At 44.5% G+C, this 13,221-nt stretch overlaps 1 protein-coding gene across 3 annotated transcripts; it reads right to left on the bottom strand.

The window, feature by feature from the left end:
• Window positions 1–486: 486 nt before the first annotated feature.
• On the bottom strand, window positions 487–11,961 carry nocta (nocturnin a). Of its 3 annotated transcripts, XM_084352781.1 has the most exons (4): window positions 11,761–11,961; window positions 11,376–11,598; window positions 2,708–3,004; window positions 487–1,889 (listed from the first exon to the last, which is right to left on the bottom strand). In XM_084352781.1, exons 2-4 carry the CDS (start codon window positions 11,584–11,586, stop codon window positions 1,021–1,023), a joined length of 1,377 nt encoding a protein of 458 aa, XP_084208907.1. In that variant the 5' UTR covers window positions 11,587–11,598; window positions 11,761–11,961; the 3' UTR covers window positions 487–1,020. The 3 variants fall into 3 exon arrangements, with proteins under 3 accessions (XP_084208907.1, XP_084208909.1, XP_084208908.1); XM_084352783.1 differs by lacking the exons at window positions 11,376–11,598; window positions 11,761–11,961 and adding an exon at window positions 5,705–5,910; XM_084352782.1 differs by lacking the exons at window positions 11,376–11,598; window positions 11,761–11,961 and adding an exon at window positions 4,474–4,588.
• Window positions 11,962–13,221: the final 1,260 nt, after the last annotated feature.

Genomic DNA, 13,221 nt, shown 5'->3' with positions numbered 1-13,221 from the left:
TCTGTCAGTGAGGTTCTGAACTGGAGATGGCTGGAGAACGCTTCAATGTTTACTATGTGAGACGGTAGTGTGGAGAGATACAGATACAGAGCAGCGTGAACGGAGATGTTTGAATTCATTTTTATCACTTGAAATCTCCTTCAACAGACGGTGAGCATTGAGAATGTAGGTGTTCCATTTGAAATCATGCGATCTCTGTTGCTTTTTATGCATTGCAAATGTGTTTTTATATGTGGGCATCACTACTAAAGAGAGCTTGCTCTTGATAACCATCCCTGTAATAATGAACAAACCAGAAAAAACTGCCAGATATTTTTGGCCATATAGTGTATGTACTACAGAGAATGTGTGTGAAGTGTTCATTAACAGCAGTCTTCACTTGATCAATCCTACAAACACATAACACAAGTGGCTTCAGCCTGTTCCTGTGCGAGCGCTGAAATTAAAAACAGCATCATTCATCATCAGTAAACACTACTACAACAATAAGAGTAAAAATAATGACTTTATTTAATATATTAACATTTCTCCTCACGTTCAGTGTAGTCACAGCAACAACACTGTCATGATCACCAAAGTCAAACTGAAGAACCATGGAGGATTAATTCAATGCAAAATAAATTAGTTTAAAACACTCCAAGAGGAGCTGCTCTTCACCAACTGATACAAAGTATAAAGAATAATTTAAGAACAATATGTGATAATAGTCTTATGTACGTATTGGAAACAATAAACAATCACGGAAACCTCTCAGCTGTTCACAATTCAGTGGATCAAACCCAACAGCAGCGATGTCACAGCGTCTGGTGTTCCTGTTCAGATGAGAGCGTCCTTACAGGAAGTGATGCAGGCTTGTTTTGGTTTGTGTCAGTTTCGGGTTTGACTCCGCCCTCTGTCTACTGGCTTCGTGGTGATGTCATGTTGACTTTCCTCTCTGATCTACTGTAAAGTGAAAGTGTTTCTGAACAGGCAGTCCACTCACTCAGTTCTGCTTTTGGTCCAGGCTGTGTGATGAGCAGTCTACATCAACCTATAGGGCTCCTCCCTGAATCTGACGTCACAGAGCAGTGATAAATGGTCAGAGGGGTAGTGGTAGGAGGGGAGGCGGTCTGGGCCGATCTGCTCCTCTGTGGGGATGTCCAACAGGCACTCCACACTCAAAGCATCATGGGTATACCAGATATAATCCAGAGTGCTGCAGCTCTCTCCAGAGGGCCGGATCTTCCACGTGGTGTAGGCCGGCTCTTTCTGTCCGTCAGAGCTCAGCAGCTTGTATGCGGAGTTCAGGCCGAGGGGGGAGGAGCTGAAGCGTCGGTAAACATCCTCTGAGGGCTCTGCATTGAAGTCCCCGCACACTACTAAAGGGACGCCGCCTGGCACAGCCTGGCTCTGGCCATTGCTGCCTCTGCGGGACGTTATGTTGCGTAAACTTTGCAGCAAGTCGGCACCCTGTGCACTCCGCAGCCTCTCCCAGCCGCTACGAGCTTTCAGATGAGTGACGGCCACGCACAATTGCTGACCCGTTACCTGGCAGTTCAGCGTCTGGACGATGGCGACCTGGTTGGTGGGCAGCATCATGGCCGACAGCCGTAGGTGAGCTGTAGCCTCCAGGGAGAAGCGCGAGCGGCGGTAGAACAGAGCGCAGCCGTCAGGACCATTATTCTGCTCTACATCCAGACAGGGAGACCAGGGTTTGGCCAGGAAGCTGCCCTGGTAACCCAGGCTGGCCATGATTGGCTGAAAAGTGTCATAGTAGTGGTCCACTTCCTGTAGACACACGATGTCCGGGCGGTAGGTAAGGATTTCCTCCAGGATCAAGTACTTCCTCTCCTGCCACTTGAGAGCGTCCAGTGGACAGCGGATGAAGCCGTCCTTCCCCTCACCAAGAGCTGCAAATAATGAGAGAGAGATTTAAAAGATGAGTCTACAGCCATGCTAGCAGCTCTGTGAGGCTGACCAGCACTGCTTTTGGCAAAATGCTAATATCTGCATGCTAATATATACTAATAAGCACTAAGCACAAATGCTGTTTTTCTACTACAATGTACAGGGATTTTCTTTTCTCCACCCTGTTTTCCACTGCAGCTACCATCCCCTAAATGTAGGTGGGATTAACAGCCGATCGTAATCGCCCTGCTACTTGGACCCTGATTGGCTTGCCCCTATCCTTTTTGTCTGATGAAAGCCACGACAGCCTTGTGGTCCTGGTACTACTTGCTAAATACATCAAACAAGTTATCTGATGGGACAAGGCGAGAAAAGAGCTCGACTTATATGCACCTTCTTTGCATTGAAAAAAACAGAATAAATCTGATCAGGAGTCAGTGGGCCACAATAAATACTGTTTAATCAGAGCAAGCCATACTCTGGTTGGGTTAGGTTGCTCTGGTTAGAGAAATGGTCAGTTTTGCAAAATAATCAGACTGGAGTTTTGACCTGCTGATGGAGCTGGAGGTTAAAGAATAAACAAACTATATACATTTTTAATCTCAAACAGATCATTAATGTATGAGCCAAAGTTAATGGCATTCCATCCAATAGTTGTTGAGATATTTCAGTAAAAACCACAAATCACCAGAGACAGCAGGGTTCATCTACTGGGGACAATGAATGTTATCTCAATCCTTCTAGTGGACAGTCTGGTCACTGAATTTGAATGCAGCTTCTAAACTTCTATATGTTACTGGAGTCCTCCACAGATCTCTACCTTGTGCGAGTATGTTCCACTGCATGATCCGTATGGGTGGGTTGTGCATGTGGTGGCAGGGTGCCATGCTGTTGGGATAGACCAGATCCCGGTGTGGTCTGGCCGGACGTCTCTGCAGGGCTTCCTCGCATTCTCTGAGCAGCTGGTCCGGGTCAATCTCTGCCAGGTCCTGGTCCAGGTCCTGGTCTGGGTTCTCCTCCAGGTACCGGTCTGGCTGTGTTAGGGGGGCGCTGTTCAGTGACTGGGCCAATGTACCAAACAACCTGCTGCTGCTACTGCTGCCACCCATTGGACAAACTGATGGAGAAACAAAGCAGAAATATTTGTAACATTAACGGTGATACCAGACCAGGACTGTCAGTGTGTGAATGAGTGTATTGACTTGGACAACTTGTATATTCAAGTTTTCCTTTGTAAGAAGAAGATTGGGTCATTTCTTCTTGCAGAAGAACTTATTTGGAAATAAACAGCAGCACCGTGTGTTCTCTGGTTATCAGCCCGCTTCTGAAAACAGTTGAACTAAGAGACTCTGCACCTTCACTGCCAACATAAATAAAGACATGTCAACAGACTACTGTAGACAGGACAAAGGTTTTGTTGCTATTGTGGTTATTTTGGACAGTTCAAGTTTCAGAACATTCTGACAAACATTTGTTCAGACCACTCAGCAACGTGCTGACAGTCCAAACAGTCCAGTACATACAAGTTTAGGAGAGGACACCAACTGGACATTCATCTCATTTTAAGGTTAGCAGCCCTACATGTCCGTCTACAACAAAGTCACATTATACTGAAATTAATTTTATTAAATTTATTTTATTAGTTTTTATTTAGTTTCTGTTTTAAGTTTGAATTAGATAATCAGACATTTCAAAAACTGGGCTCTACGCTATCACAATATGTCGTTTTAATGTGATTCATCTTGATACAAATCAACTGAGTCACTGGTAACAGATAAAATGCCCTGATAGAAATGTTTTTGGCTAGACCAGTAAAATCTTTCACAAATCAAGGTAACTCATTACACAGATGCAATTATCACAATATTTCTATTCACTCTTCATTGCTCAATAGTACCATAAAGTACTTCGATGTGAAACATTGCCCACTACAGGTATAAACGACAAATTTCATCACAACACGATACATCAACAATGTGATATTTGGTAATACCACAAAGCCTGCCACAGTAAAATTGTGATATGAGACAGTATCATATGCCAGTTTGACACAATCTGTCACATGATGACCAGGATAGCTGTCTTGAGCAGACCGGTTCTGAATAACAACAGTCAGAAGGAGGAGGGAGGAGAGATCACAGAGACAGTCATGAAACAGAAAAAGCTCATCAGTCTCTCACTGCCTCTCTTCACACAAGGCAAACAATACAATGATTGTGATTCATCTTGACTCACAGCTAATCCCTGCTGTGAGATTTTGGCCCAGGTTAACTTTGGCTCGTTCCAGAAGTTGTAACTTATACCTGTGGCTCGTTACTTGCTTTACGAGCAACAAACTAAAAGAGAACAGGAGCCGAAATACAACACAAGCGTGTATCAAACCATCGACTGCCAAGAATTCTGGCTTTTAGTACAGGCAAAGTGTCACGTGTACTGTACCGGTCCACTTGAGATGGGATCAGTCAGGACGGAGGTTGACACCAGGTATGAACAGTAATAGTTACACCTTCACCTTTCACGTCCTCACTGTTGCCTCTGCACTACTACTGCAGGTATTTGTACAGCTGTGTAGTATAGATGTCTTACCCGTGGCCTCCATGTGTGCTCAAAGGCTTCCCTCCTTCCCTCCTTCCCTCCTACTACGCCTGAGGACCAGGACAATCCACCTCTCTGTGTGTCCTTCACTCCTGCCTCTTCTCTTTTATCCTCTTCCTCTGCATAGCTGAGTCCCTCTCTCCACACTGTGACTCATTCTTTATCTGTCTCATCCACCAGTACGTCTCTCTCCCTCTCTTTCTGAGTCATCAGTTCTCACCTCCCTCCCTCCCTCCCTGCCTCCCTCGCTCGCTCGCTGGGTGACAGAATGACCTCTAGAGAGCTGGAAGACAGCGTAAGCCTGTCTCAGACGGACAGAGAGGGAGGGGGGAGGGACTGGAGGACCAATGAACTCTCTTCATTATCACAGTAGCCGTAGTGAAGAGAGATGCTGACTGAAGAACCGGAAGAATCTTTAGAGCGAAAAGGAAATGAAGAGAAAGGAGGGCCAGACTGTAGGGGCGGGTGTTTATTTGGTGTGTGACAGAGAGAGTATTGTGTTGATAAGGATGTTGTCTAATTTATTAAGTAAGTGGGTGGGGTTATTTATAATAACAAAACAAACCATGGTGCACAGATTCACCGCCACATAGCGTTTAATTTTTTTTAACGCTACTTAAAAACGCAGCACATTCGTTCAGCTCCATTTCCTTTCCCTGCTCTCCCTCCGTCTCTCTGTCACTCACGCGTCTCACACACACAGCCCCTCCCCTCCGTGCACACACTCCATGAAAACGAGATCATCTGTTGAAGTAACAGCGTGGAAGATTTGTGAAGATGGCTTGCGAGAGTCACGAGTTCACGAAAGTTTGGCATCTGATCCATTAAGCCACACCACCAGCTGAACCTCTCAGTGCAACACAGTGCAAACACCATGACTACCTGTGGCCTCATAACCACCAGACATCTGTCGGAGCTCCTCTCTGACACTGTGTTCATGAAAACGGAACATTTACAGGCAGTGTTTCTGGGATATAAGTCAGGCCACTTCCTGTTGCTGTAAACAATGGGACGATTTCATCCAACTTAATCATGAACAAGCTTATCATCGTCCTCGTCCTTCAACTTCATCATTCACACAGAGTTAGCATGTGCATTCCTAAAGTCTGGATGCTGATCAGTTCTACAAAGTCATCAGCCGACTTCTATCTACTCTATCAGAGGGGATCAGCAGTGACAGGACAAGATTTAACCAGAACACACAACACTGACAGATACTCACATTGGACAGAGTGGATGGAGGAAACACACAGTTTTCAGTCGATCCACTGGTTATCCGGCTAACGCTCTTCCTTTAGCCGTGCCAGTCGCCCCCCCCGCTCTTGTTCCTTCACTCAGTCTGCACAGCGGCACTGAGTGGGAGCTGATGACAAACAGTGTGACTCTCATGAGACTGTCCCTCTGACTGCTGCTGTGGCAGCCAGACCAAGGATGTGTCGCCGTCACTGACTGGCCTATTCAAGAATACCTCCTTCTCCCCACACACACACACACACACACACACACACACTATAGACTCACAGAATGAGAGATCTGCAGCGTAGGCAATCCACAGAGGAGACTCAGTAAACTGGAATGACAGTCAGCAATGAACTGCGAGGAAGGGAAAGAATTCCCACTACTTTGTGTGTTCTTTTTTCATTCATACGCCAGCAAGTAGCAAAACAACTCCGGTTATATTCTATATTCTGCTTACTGTAAACAGGCTCTCCATATTGTATTGTATTGTAAGTATTGTTGTCTTCTTCCTCTGTACTATAGACTTCTTGTGTTGTGTAAAACTATTAGAAACACGTCAGTGAGCCACTCTGTTGCACCGGCTGACATGTTCCTTCAGTACAATGAACACACACACTGTCGTCTAATACTGCTGCCAGAAATAATCACCAGCACACTGAATGTGGATTAATCCATTGATAAAAGTATTGCCTCTGAGCAAAACGGAAAATGAGTTCAGAAATGTGACAAACCTATAAAGGTGTGATAAAACTGGTTCAGATTCAGATTCAATAACTGGATTAGAACACCCCATCCATAGTCATTTGGTGGTGATGAGAGAGCAGCAATACTAAGACAATCAACTGATGACCGATAACATCAAACTCCGCCAGAGAGCTGATTGGATATTCACTGACCATCAGAAGAGCAGGCTGCTGAGCTGAGCCGCCTGAGACAGGAAAGAGTCAGGAGTGAGGTTGGAGTTAGTGATGAAATAAATAATGTAAATAAAAACTCCAGTGTGATGCTTGAACTGTGTCTCACACGCTGTTCAGTCTGAACAGGCGCAATGCGTTCTGGGACGGTTGAGTATATGCAGTAAGTAGTCTAATGTAGTCTACACCCGGGTATTTCCAAGGACGTTTAATAGACCTTTTTCACAGCAGCCATTTTGACATTAAACAGCAGGGTAAACAGGTGTTACTAATGACACTAATTAAGATTCTGTTCCATTCAGGTCAAACAGAGTCAAGGTGCTGCTATTGTGCATGTCGGCTCACTAGAAAGTCTCCGCTACACTAAATGGAATGGAACCCTTATTTACTGTCACTAATGAAACCTGTGTTTACCCTCTATTTCATGTCAATATGGCTGCTGCGAAAAAGGTCTATTAAAACCTGGATACAGCGTTGGATGTGGAGCCCCGTTCGTTCCTTTGAAAGCTGCTCATTGGCACTTTGAAGCCAAAAAGCTCGACTTCCCCGCTATTAAATTACCCAGATCATTCGTGTTGTGTGGCCCATGGAGCATGTGCACTAGATACTTCCGCCAACTGAGCCGGCTAACTTGAATAGAGATTAAATGATTCAATGTTATGGCTCTTCTCGACTTTCCAAATTTAACCGGACCAAGTGGATCAAATTATGACATTCATATAAGTCATTTATCTGATTGTGGCCCTCAAAAAGCTTCTTTCACAAGTGTGTGTGAAGGTTGGGGGGGTGCACACACAGACACACACAGAGCAAATTCCAGGGCATCGTCTCCTCTGCTCTGGCAACCACTTGCCAATTAAGTGTACTACCTGTGACATATTAGATTAAGTGATACAGGGTGAAACATGAATGAGGGATTGTCTGTATATGTGTGTTGTTAATGACACACTGAGCTGCCTGTGGAACTGCTGAATTCCACTGAAACAAAGACAGACTGACACACTGGTACAGGATGATACGGACAACCTTCATTACCTACATCTCTAATACTAACCATGTACAAAAATGTGGTATTGTTCTCCACATCTGACCAGGCAGATGTGTTAATAATATCTGCCTATACTTTATTCAAACAGTCATCAGAAAAGTCTTCTGCTTCAGTTTGAGTGCTGTTGCATCGACACCGCAAAGCCACTCAAGAGATTTAACTTGTGAATGGAAGCTTGTACAGGCCTCACTGATCCTATGCATTCTCCCTTGACCCCTGGCTTCTTTACTGGATGCTTATGTAACTGGGCCTGGCCAATCCCATTAGAGATGGAGGCCAGTAAAGATCTGTATGGAGTTAAATTAAGAGTGTGAGCCTCCAGAGGCCTCAAACACTAAACTTTTAAAGTGGCTAATTTAAGGCACCACTTTGCTGCTAACCCAAACCATGTGGGAATGTGCGTGAGTATGCAGGTGCGTGTGTGTGCGTGTGCGGCTATGACCTGACCACAGTCATGGGACTAGAGACCTGACCTGTTTCCTTGTGACAGTGCCTAAAATATACAAGCGTTCAACCTTTAAGCCTCTATCCAAACGCTGGTTCCTGAATGTTTATGAAAGCTATCATTTAAAAAAAAAAAAACAGGCTTTCCTCCAGACGGTGGTATAATTCTATGCTTTCATACACACTGCATGTCAAATTGAAGGCTTATAAAATACTGACAGAATTATGGTTGGGTCTCAATTTGGATCCGGTTCCCGTCTGATTATATCCTTACAGAACCTGTCATCTCTCCTCATTCACAACATTTAGGTAGCAGACTCACTTTCAATGACACTCATCAACAATGGCAGGTCATAGCAGCTGTAGATACCTGACAATACTTCTTCTCTGCAAGCCAATGACCTTCCATGGCAGCAGATTGTGTGTAAGGGCAGACAGCACTGCTCTGTATAACCACTGTGGGTAGAGTGTTACAGTCCAACAGAGAGACAAGTCGTCTCGACTGAATCTGTTTGGCTGATTGAGTCACAGCAATTTCAGGGGTCAGCGTCTTCAAAGCAGCTACAATCTATACAATCACTATGAATCAAATGACACGTTAAGATAATGTGATGATGTGAGAGGAGTTGTTTGTAGTGATTAACCTGCATTAAATCCTCAGAATTATAACGGGGGTCAGCAGGCAGTTAGAGACTAGCTGTAGCTGGTGAACACAGCGGAGCATTCAGCAGCTTAAGAGACAGATGTTTTTCTCATGAGTTGATGGAGACCAAAAACAGAGCTAAAAGAGTGTAAATATTAGACGTCCATTCATCGGGTGAACACAAACACAAATGAATGATAATGTTGCTCTGTGTGGATTTCTAAATAAGCAACTGTTTGCTAATAGCTAGAGTTGTCAGTTTCCGTTAATTTTGTTTTCGATTGCAAAATGACGTGAAATACAAGAGGAGCTTCCCTTTTAGTCCAGTCAGTTGACTGAGGGCACACTCACACTTGGCCCAGTTGCTCAGTACCGTGTTGAAGCACGATTATTCCTCCTCCCCAGTCCCCTGCTGGCCTGCACTCACACTGCTCCGGCCCCAACCAGGCCTGAGCACGGTTACCTCTTGTACATAGACTGTGCCTGTACTTGTGCTCATGCATGAGCAACCGTACTCACACCTCTTCTAACCTTGCCAGGCCCAAGGCAATGTACTTAAGCACAGTACAGAGCGCTCACACAAGTCAAACAAACTGGACTCTGGGGATCGAATGTGCTTTGGCACGGTACAGACTGCCGAGTGTGAATGTGCCTAGTTGTTTTGGAAAAGGCTGCAGGCAGCGGGACAGAAGACAGCTGATAAAAGCAGGAAGTGAGATCCGACTTCAAAGCGCTGAGGAGGGGGACTGTGGTTGTTCTGACTGACCAATCAGTGGGCTGTAGTGTGTTGATGAAGGTTCTCGCAGTGGGCTGCAGTGTTTTAACTCCACCTGTCGGATTATTAGTGCTAGGTTCCTCAACAGAGAGGTGACAAAAAAACAGGACCGTACAGAACAGCTCTTTTGATAACATGCACAACTTTTGACGATAGAAATGCAAAAATAACTGTTCCAAAGTGTAAAGAACTGAACTGGACTGAACAAGGCTGACCCGTAAAGAAGCGGTAGAGGGATCTGAAAGCATTTGTAACTGTTGAGCAGATTTGATATCTGCTAGAAACATCAACATGACCTTATCTTTGAGGGCAATAAAGCCTTTGTATTGTAAGATGGTGGTGCATAATCATTTCTCTACATTTAAAGTAACCAGTAAAATCATTAACACCTCAGCACCAGGATGAACTCCATACGTCCGATCAGCCGATTTGTCCGCCAGTTAAATGTAGCACTAAATGCAGTGAGATAAGTAGTGCAGTGTCATGGTTTGCAGTGGCAGGAAGGAAAGTGAGGCTGCTGCGACAGATTACCACACAGAGGTACCTGCTTAAGATCTACAAGTGAGAACATCACGAACATCCTGTGGCACAGTTTTAGAGAGGGAATAAATAGAACTGGTCAGTGATCGGGAGCAGTGTCAGCCACCATGGCTGAAGACATAAAGAAGAGAGCACCACCTATAGAAACTCCTTGGAGTTTCTATAGGTGGTTGGCAGGTCAGTAGGGTAAAGTTACAGACTGTTAGTAGATGTTCTGCTCTCCAAAGATAAGCAGACACAGTGTGTACCTGACACATGCTAATTAATGGCCAACATGGAACTCAATCAATTATTTAACCAAATGATTTGACAGAAAGTTAATTAACAAAAATTTTAACGGATGAACAGTTTTGATCTTATAAACCACTTCGCTGGTTTTAGGTTTAAAGTGAGGATTTGTTCTGTTTTATATATATGTAAATTGAAGCAGAGCTAGGAAGGACATGGAAATGTCATCTTCAGATTTGGGAAACATTTTCTGACATTTTATCAACTGAATGACAGAAAAGGTCTACCATGCATAATCAGTGCAGGTGTTTGACATTTACTGTATCCAGCACTGGCTGGTTCCAGGCTTTGAATATGAGGAGTTATGGTTTTTCTGTCCGTTATATCTTTGGGATTTGTACTGTTGGTCACAAAAAAAAACAACATTTGAAGAAAAAATAAAGGATGACAGTTTAATCCGTATTGAAAATAATAGTTAGATACAGCACACTGTGCCAGTGTATTTAGTCCTGGACCAGGGTTTTTGAAGAATGAAGCTCCATTTCATGAAAAAGCTTCTATATCGCAGTTTAGATCTCAAAGCTGTGCAGTAAATGAATGTTCGGAAGATGACTAACAGACCAGGAAATGACACATGTAAGGATTATTCTGTGCTGTCCACAAATACTGACCCTCCTTCATGACCATCAACCTTTTGCTTCAGATGTATTTTGTTTATATTAAGAGTGAGAGAGCTCCATGTGCTACATGGTCCAGAGGTCAGCCGAGGCCGGTACATCAGCAGCCTCACATGTGGGATGAGAACAGCCTGACTCAGCCCGGTTTGTTACTTCACAACACCGTGACTCTCTGGGGCCTTCACATGGTTAAAACCCCGACGAGGAACTTGTGTTAGTTGCTTTGTGGGTAGTTTTAGGATGACGCGGCCTGCTTTACAAACCGCCTTTAGTGGAGGGTGACACGTCAGACTGATGAGTAAGCGCACTGAGTCTGGTAGAAAGGCCGACTCGAGTTAAAGTATGACTTGTTGAACAATGGATAAAATAGTGACGTGTACAGTACCTGCTGCCGCCCCAGCGGCAGGTGCTCCGCTCGGACAGGTCCCTTTGACTCCCCCTCCTCCTCCTCCCGCGACCACGCCGGGGTGACAGTACCGTGTCCCCGCCGGGGCTGACACTGCTCCCGGTGAGAACGATCTCCTGACTGTCGGTCCCCCCCGCGAGGACACACATAGCTGTCCGAATAAAGCCGAACAGCGACGAGCTGGATTCATGCTTCACCGAGTCTGACAGAGGAACAAGTGTGAGTTAGTCCGGGCCGCTGTCTGTTACCTGTACCGACCGCACCGGGCCATTGATCCGAACAAAGCCTGAGAATGTTCCCTCCTCACAGGACCCGCTGGGTTTCTGTGTTTGTTTGAAGGCCACAGAAAGCCGGCACAACTTACATCACGGAACACCGGCACTGAGGGGGCGGCCGACGATGGGCTGGTCCGGAATGCTTTAGCGAGGTCACGGAAACACTTTAAAACTGACTAAATACTATGAAAAGCGAACAGGCTGAGTTGAAAGTTATCAAACTGTTTTATTCTCCTCCGCAAACGAACGAAAGGCTAAATTTAAAAACGCTACATACAGCTATCCCCCTCCTGTCACCAGTGGTTCGTGCCGCACTGATACTTGTAGCGAAGGGACGGAATCCTGCGAGAACGGGGCGTTACCTTTCCACGAACAGGCCAATCAGCGTTCAGTGCGCTTGAATGATGCAAGCATATCCGGCTCTGACGTCACCAGCACGTCCCTACACGCATGTTCCCAACATTGCACTACCTACATCCTTCTCACATGTCACCTTCCCCAGAAAACATGTCGGGTAGATCGATCAGAGCAGCCAACACACTGCCAGCCTTCAACCTAAACAAATAACAGGGTTACATTCACAGAGCTCATTTGTCTTGTGACTGGCCATGAGGTCAAGTTTTTCCCCCCCTTTTTTTTTTGTTATGATAAAACAAAAACAAATAATAGTTTATCTCACTATTTTCAAAAGTCGGTATCTGTTTCAGTTTTTTTTTAAAAACACAAACAAAAAGAAGAAAGTGTGTCTGTTTCTGGCCAACACTCAAATGAAGTGAGTGTGGAAGCAGTGTCTGCTTCTGATCTGGACTTAGTTGAGACCAAATTAATGTTTTAAAGCCGTTGCATAACCAGATAAAGTGTCAGGATCCACGGCTGTTTCCCTGTTAATTATTCATCAACCAGAGAGCAGTTGGTCCAGGTTTGTTTTACAATGTACACTGGACGTGAAGTCTTGGTATATTTGCACATACTGTACGTCATAATGCTGGAAAACAGAAGCAGAGAAAACATGGCAAGCAGTAAAAACAAGAAAAGCAATTAAGACAGACCGAGAACAGAAGCTCCCTTTGACAGCAAAATGCTATTTTACAGCTAGGCTATACGTCTCTGTTCTTTCCTTTTTATCAATCACACTATGATTTTTTGGCAGTTCTGTTTTCCTTTTATCAGATTAGCACTTTTTGGGCTAATTTGATTTAATTGATGTAGCTTTTTTTCTCTTACCTTGATCTGTTGTAACTCACATTAGCAAACCTCCAGCGCCAGGCAGAAAGAAGAGAGAGAGAAAAAAAACTGGCACTATAATCAAGCCAGCGGGCCAATAACCTGTATGCATGGTTTGAGTAAAGCTTCCAAAATAATCCTGGCATTCAGACTAAAACCAGGACATTAAAAGTCTTTTTACCTGTCATATGAGATAAATGAAATCACAGACCATATTCTGTCACGTTATATCTCATGATACATTTCTTGGCCTGTTCCTTATCCTCACATATTAATTATATACAGCATCACTTATCAAATGGCACTTATTCATACACTACTCTGAT

Source organism: Pagrus pagrus (genome assembly GCF_965226575.1).
Source record: "Pagrus pagrus genome assembly, chromosome: 5".
Lineage (NCBI taxonomy): Eukaryota > Metazoa > Chordata > Actinopteri > Spariformes > Sparidae > Pagrus > Pagrus pagrus.
Note: the sequence above shows the minus strand (reverse complement) of the source record. Positions and strands in the feature narration are given on the sequence as shown.

Coding starts and splice junctions, on each gene's coding strand:
- nocta (XM_084352781.1), bottom strand. CDS start 11,586: ATGAATCCAGCTCGTCGCTGTTCGGCTTTATTCGGACAGCTATGTGTG. Junction 3,005..11,375: donor TGCCGCTGGGGCGGCAGCAG/GTACTGTACACG, acceptor TTTCTCCATCAG/TTTGTCCAATGGGTGGCAGC. Junction 1,890..2,707: donor GTGGAACATACTCGCACAAG/GTAGAGATCTGT, acceptor CATTATTTGCAG/CTCTTGGTGAGGGGAAGGAC.